Raw genomic sequence first — 7,771 nt, forward strand, 5'->3', positions numbered from 1 at the left:
GTAAGTTATTTTAATTATTGTTTATATATATATATATATATATATATATATATATGTGTGTGTGTGTGTTTATGCTGTTTTTTAATATTATACAAAGATCTTAGTTTATTTTTAGGATAGGACTGGTGTTTGCTGTGAATTCCAATGCATCAGTTGATGGTTACAGTGACCCAGGGGTAGCATTGCTGAATTCATACAATTTCATTGCCCAGGACAAAACAGCATATGAAGGGCTGTCTTTCATCACTGATGTATGTTTTTCTACCTTGTTCACCTTCTTAGTTTACTTTTCTATTTGTGTATATATTTTTTTGCTTTTTTTAACTTTGTTTTCCCTTTTACTTAATTATATGATTCATTATTATATTATCAACTTTAGAAATACTTATTTTTATTTTTTTTACCTGACCCTTATTTTATATTTTATATGTGATAAAATGTTTGTTATTGAAGGTAGTGTATTGTGATAGAATCTTGTCTTTACTTAAATTTAGTTTTAATCCAAATTAACATTTTATTCATTGCAGTCAATATGTTTATAATAGCTAACATAAAAATCTTTGTTTTTTACTTTCCTGTGGTTAACATACCCATTCTGTGAATTCAAGGATTTATGTTTTGGAGCCATTGGTTTGCTCTGAGAGTGGCTATCAAATTCACTATTTAATCAGATGAGAATAACCCTAGAGTTGGTAGTGGGTACTGTTGACTAAGCTGCTTTCCCTCTAATTTCAATCCAAAATTAGGGATAGCCATGGGCATATAGCTTTGATGTAGCTTTGCACAAAATTCTGATCACATATTTCTCTTTCAAAGATGGTTATTAAAATTATTTTAGGTATAACTGTGTATGTGTTTAACAGTAATAAATTGGAAAGTTGTATATGTAAAGTGTAGATTTTAAGTATTTAAGAAGAACTGAAAGCTTAAAACTTGAATGATATTATCTATTGATAGATTAATGTAAATGTAGGATTGAAAATGCACACAAAACTTTAATACAAAAAAAAGTGTTTTGTATGATTGGATAACTTATGCGTGATCATGAAAAAGTTTGATCATTGTCTTGATACCACGTTGAAAATATATGTTCCATTAATGTAAGGATTTGCAGTTTTTTAGACACATATTTTAAAATACCAAATCAGCTTTTGTTTTAAATGCAGGATTTTTTTACAGAGAAACATTGTCCATATATACATATGTATATATATATATATATATATTGTGTGTGTATTATAAAATAATACTTTTTGTAAAAAATTCAAACTATTGCAAGCAAATTATCTTGTCATACTTATTTTGATTATGAAAATGCTGGCAAAAAGTCTTTAGTATACTTGCATTTTTTATTAAGGTTTACATGGGTCAAGAAAAATCTTGGAAAGTCATGGAATATTGTAAATGAGTTTTTCAGTACTGGAAATCATGGAAAATTTATGGTTTTTAAGAGGAGGTTATGCAAAAGTCCTTGAAAGTCTAACCCCATTGCTGTCACATCACCTGTTTTATTGACAACAAGCTGTCTTTGCCATTGTATTTGTCTCATTTTCACAAAAAATTATCACTAGAAAATGGGAAATATGTTTACTTGAGAGCACTAATCAGTGACATGTTTTGAACTATGTAATTCTGTTTGCAAGCCAGCATATGTCATGTCACTGCTGTTGGAATGAAATTGTTAATCCAAAATCATAAAATTATTCATTGGATAAAGAACATGGGCATTTTAGTTTTCCTAATTCCATCGTCAAATTTAAATTTGTCACAAGCTATTATTCAAACTTCATTAATAAAAAAAAAGAGGAGAGAGAAATACAAATCGAACTGTGAGCAACATAATAGAATGAGTGTTATAAGCCTAACTGCCATGCATGAAATAGTCAAATATTTCCCATTAAAGTTAAACCATCAGCTTATACTTAATTAGGTCACGTATTGTTTATATAATGATTGCTCTAGTCTGGGATATTTTGAATGACATTTTGGGCCCCATTACTAAACATTTCAGAGGCAGTCTTCTGATTTTAAGGGACAATCAGAACTGTAACTGCATTATTATGATGCATGTTATTAATATTATATCTTTAATATTTTTTCTCTGTTAGGTCTAAAATGAATAATATTCTTAACGAAACTGATTCATGATTTTACTTCTAATCATCACATCCTGTGATGATTGATACATATGTCAGCACCCTTGACAAAAAATATTATTATTGAGAACAATTATTGGTTTAAGTATTGTTTAAACATGGGTATATGTTATTGTACAAGAAAATGTACAGGCTGAATGCCATCATAAAATATAAATGTTTTATTAATTCACAAGGTTTCTAGTTCTTTGTTAAATGGAATTGTAGTAGTAAATTGAGAAAATGTTTGAAAGTAATACAATACAATTGTAAAATCACATGATATAAATCATTATTAATGTGCACAACAATATAAGAGTGGTCTTGGTTGTAATACGGGTGTGAATCTTTGCTTGATTGGCATGATGACATGTGATGATCGGTGTTCCCTCTGAGCTGCGTGGCCACACGACAACCGATCAAATGCCACGCAATTAATTATTCTAGCTATGCACATCCTCGGTGATGGTGAGGAGTCTCAACACTTTAATGGCCTTAATGCCCTTGCAATCGATAGGCCTAAAGCCCAAATAACTAACTGGTAGCATTGCAAAGTGGCCTATTGATTCAATAGGATTGATGGTCTAAAGACCCCCCCCCCAAAAAAAACAAAAAAAAAACTGGTAGTGCACATCCATACGTTGCCTTGATACTGGTGCACATGAAAAAAATTCATTCTGCAGATGGGTGGAAAAAATAGAGGGAACATTGGTTGTGATGTATGTTCAGCAGCTAATTAGGTATAGGTTGACTTGTCCTATTGGCACGTTGAAACAATATGCTCATTAAATATTAATTGGTTATGTGTTAGAGGAGTTAGCTTTTGCTACAGCATAATGTTTGGGAGAAAGATGCAAGGCTTTACCCTTTGTTATTAAACTGAAGTTGTAAAAATTTTAAGTGTAATTAGAGGACTGAAATGATTTCGTTACTGTTTTGTTCAGTAATTTGTGGTCTTTTAGAGTTTCTTTTAAATGGCTTGTTTCATAGTTGTATATTTTTCTTTTTTGTTTGATTAAAGTGTTTTCTTTGATAGATCTGGTGTGGGTGTTGTTTCAAGTATGATTTGTACAGCTGATAGTGAATTTTTGTAAATAAAATATATTACATTAGTTATATAATTTTAATAGCATTCACATTTTGTTAAAATAAGTAAATTAGTTCCTTGAAAATAAAAAATTTGTCCTAAAAAGTCATGTTTTTTGTTATTTTTTTTTTCCATTGACTTGTACAAACCATAGTTTCTGTTTTACCTGAAATGATTTACTTGCTTTTTTTTAATTGCATAAATTATTTTGTAGGTTTATGTTGCTATGGGAGACAAAGATATAACTGTAGAAGATGTCACAAGTTTGTTCAAGTCACGATATCCATCTGAAGACATGGACATAGTTTTTGGAATAGATTCTGACTATGATACTGGAAGAAAGGTATTTTGGTGGAGACTTCTTTCATTCTATAATACAAAAATAGTTCAAATCAAAAATTCAAATCAAGTTAACAAAATCAAGTTCAAATTAATCCAACAAAATAGAATGACAATATTTTATTTGATAACTAAATGCTTTAAGAAAAGTGGAGAAGTAAACTTTTAATAAGTTAATTTCATTTTCAAAATCTAAAAGTTTGACTAAACCTAGGTCAAAGCTTATAAGGCTGGAATCACATAATATTAATCTAAAATATGTGCTTATATATTTGATGGTGATGCAAAAGTGTTTTATTTACAGTTGATGAATCTAAATAGTATTTTGTAACCTTTAAAAAACTGGAGCTAACTAAAAATATTTTAAAGTATGTATATATTAGTACTAAATTTAGTTTTAGTTGTATTAACTTTTCCTTAATTTTGTAATCTTAAATCATAATGACTATTTTTTCTGCACCTGAAGAAAAACAGTATTTGAAGCTTTCATATTTGTTGGCTGATAGAATTCCAAATTGTGCAACAAGTTCAATATAATTTCATCATAAAGCCAAACAGTTTATTTCTACCTCATACTTTCAGTTGTAAAATAAACTATTTAAAATATATCAAAGTTCTCTACAATGGTCAAACCAAGAAGAAAGACACAGTAATTCAGATGAGAAAAGTATACATTTATTTGTTTTTGAGTTATTCCAGTATTATTAAGGTTTTTATTTTAATTATTATTATTAATACATTTTTTCTTGTTATACTTTTAAGTAAGTAACATTTTTTCTCGTTAAAAAATTAATTCCAAAACACATGAGGTTCTTTTGTTAACTCAATAAACATAGTTAAAATATTGTATTATAATGTTAATACCCTTATATTACAGACATGATCCCAGCATTTTATAAAATTTTCAATATTTTAGACAAAAATATAGAAAGTTATTTTTCAAGTAAATATAATATACAGAACAACATTAAAATATAGTTTCTCAGTGCATAGCTCAATTTAGCTGTTACAGAATTAATGGCCAAGAAATCGAATTTCAATGTCAAGGTATAAAAAAACAAAAGTGTACGTGTATATGTATAAGGTGGGGCAAATGTTACTGTACATTTAGTAATATATGGCTGATACAGTTAGGCCTACAAAAAAAATGCTTTGTTTCCTATTATATGCTGAAAAATATAGAGTGGGTAGGTAGGCAGAGAATAAGGCTGATTGGATTTTATTAATGTATCCTTTGCTGTATTGGTACTTTCAAGTTCAGCAGGGCATTTTGGTTTAGACCTACAGTGAAATTCAATTGATTTGACACCGAACGTGTGTACTAATTGGTCTATCCCATGTCAACATGTGTTGATGTTCGCTTATAATCATTCGAATCTAGTTTAGGATGGTATAACTTCAATATGTCTTTGTCTGTTCCAATAAACTGTGACACTGTCTTTGTTTAGGGAAACATGGGCAATATTCTAGTTACCATGATGACATGTTTGACATTGCCTGAATAGAAACTCAGCTATAATTGGCTGAGAACACTGACACATCAACTAACGTGGTTTCTTATTACCTTCACCTTGTATAATAAGGTACCGGGTTGAGGCAGTAATTTGCTGCAAATAAAAAATAATAATTGAAGGGCGTATTTCATTTGGGTCGGTCAGGAGATGAATTTTTTGGGGGGAGAAGCATTGAAAAGTCTTTATGGTTGGGCATTTTTATGTAGGGTCAGTTGGGTAACTGGAAACAAATCTTTTTTTTTTTTTCTAGGCCTTACTATTGAAGAAAATATTGAAACATTTGAAACTAATTTTCTTATTGTTTGTTTCAGTTAGAAATTAAGCTGTTCTAACTGAATCAACATTATAGTCAATTTTGCCTCAATCTGTATATGTATAAGGCTACTTTGCTCTTACATGCAGACTTATTCTACAACAAATTCTTATGTAAAGATTATGACACAGTTAATGATTTTAATTTCATCTACCCAAAACTTTATGATGAATTTGAGCATTCTTTAAATAGGATTGCTTTTAGTCTTAAAAGAATGTAGGCATAGTTACAACTATAAACTGTAGTACCACAATTTTTGACTTGTTATATGTACCTTCTAGCATAGGCATAATTATGACTAAGCAGTTGTTCCACTATTTTTAATTTAATATGTGTATTTTCTAACATGAGCATAATATGTGAAATGATGTTGTCATGCACTATTTACACAAATTGTTCAGTCAGAAGCTATTTCTTCTTTATACATGTAGTTTAGAACTTAACATTATTCAGTGTGTGATATGTACTGGATTTGATGACTTATGATGTTTAAAACAGCTATCAGATTCAACAGATTCCATTATCTTGAGTTTTAATAGGCATAATGCTTTCTACACATGTGATCTTCTGGAATAACTAAAAAAATATCAGGTATTAACATTGTATTGTTGATTAGTCACCAATTACTTAGAAGAGTTATTATCAATAAGGATATAAAAAACTGCTAAAGTAATCTAGAAATTTGTTTTAATAAATCCTATAGTGCTTCAACTCTAATGTTTTATGACATAACCAGAAATAACACAATCCACATCTAAGTAAAATGTCATACCTCATTCCATGATTTGAAAAAACACTCTCTCAAAAAGAAAAATAATTTACTTTTTTTTTACTAATGTGCAAGGCATTAAGGTTCAACTTTAATAACAAACGGCCTTTGTTGAGTTCTTACTGTGTTTAATTTGCGTGTCTAAAGTGGTGAAACAAATGTCAGTATTTACTGCTTTTATTGTAAAAATCTAAAGAGTTCTAAAACTTATTTCATTATTTTATGTCACAAATGACAGAAGTATACTAATTCAGGTAAATAAATATTAAGCATACCTTAGGTTGTTTAATTTTTGAGACAAAACTAGTAAGACAAGCAAAGTTTATATTGTATGCCAACTCATTTGACATGTCATCAATGTTTTTTACAGAACTCCAAAAAAAGAATTTCAAACACAATTAATAAGTAATTAGCATTTTGCATTTCCTCTGTTGGGAAGAACTACAGAATTAATTATTAATTTGTTTCTGTAATATTTCTATGATTATTATTTTTTCAGCTTGCTTGGGATTTTATTGAAAGAACAGGAATTGGTTCTCCTCCTCAAGTTTTAATCAATGGAATACCGCTGAAAAATAAATATGTAAGAAGCTCTTTACTGATTAAAATTAAGAAAACATAATTTATAATGTGTGTGACAACCTTTTAAAATTGTTAAGCAGATGAAAGTAAATTAGGTATAAATATTCTGAAAAGAAAATATTTAGGTCAGAGTAGTTAAATGTTTTCCTTTAAATAATTTAGAAGTATTTATTTTTTTCATTTATTTTACTTATTATGACACTATTTTAACGTGGCAACTCGGTTCTAAGTAAAAACTAGTTAATAAATACTACCAAATGTGTTAAGTTTTAAAGCTATACCTTTAATAACATGAACTATCACATTTCAAACAGGACAGATTGTTGTCATAATTTTCCCACTTGCCCTTGTATCTTTTGCCCTGTTGATTGGACACACAAAACAACTGTTTGTACTTTTAGTGTTGTTCACAGGTAGATTATTAGGTTTTTGAGCTTAACAAAATACATGTGCAGGAAATATCTTTAAAAAAAATGTAACAATTTGCATAGATAGTGTTCAATTTTGTAACTTCAAGTAGCATTGTGTAGATAAAAAAACTGGTACACTTCTACTTAACATCACCAATTTATTCATCAGCAAGTTTTCAATCTTTGGGAAGTGTATGCAAACTAAGTCAGAAATAATGATGCTACTGCAATACATTTAAAATCACTTCACCTTTGTAAACAAGTAATAATAGGCTACCAAAGTGAAAAGTACATCATTTGTGTATGCATATTACTACCATGGTTGATATTTTGTTAGATATTGGAAATCAATTGCTAAAAATTAATAGAGAAAACATTATTTTCATATATTCTTCTTGTATAAACATACAATTTCCTGGCTTCAGTTGTCACTTTAACCTCTAATAATTCATGGAATGGTTTTCTCCATTACCATAGTAATGTTTCGACCACAACAATTAAATGGTGTGTGAGATATTTGGCTTATATGTATATACGAGTAGAGATGATGTTTAGTATGTATGTATATATATATATATATATATATATATATATATACACACACACACACACACACACACAC

General features: G+C 28.9%; 1 protein-coding gene across 4 annotated transcripts in view; it reads left to right on the forward strand.

Moving 5' to 3' along the window:
* LOC106465303 (UDP-glucose:glycoprotein glucosyltransferase 1-like) overlaps positions 1–7,771 on the forward strand; it is an 88,753-nt gene that overhangs the window by 33,396 nt on the left and 47,586 nt on the right. For all 4 annotated transcript variants that reach the window (XM_013925510.2, XM_013925509.2, XM_013925511.2 and 1 more), the window contains 3 exons: positions 116–251; positions 3,437–3,565; positions 6,657–6,740. In XM_013925510.2, the coding sequence (XP_013780964.1) occupies positions 116–251; positions 3,437–3,565; positions 6,657–6,740 (349 nt within the window). The remainder of the gene's footprint in view (positions 1–115; positions 252–3,436; positions 3,566–6,656; positions 6,741–7,771) is intronic.

The sequence above is a fragment of the Limulus polyphemus genome, unplaced genomic scaffold (assembly GCF_000517525.1).
Source record: "Limulus polyphemus unplaced genomic scaffold, Limulus_polyphemus-2.1.2 Scaffold1900, whole genome shotgun sequence".
Lineage (NCBI taxonomy): Eukaryota > Metazoa > Arthropoda > Merostomata > Xiphosura > Limulidae > Limulus > Limulus polyphemus.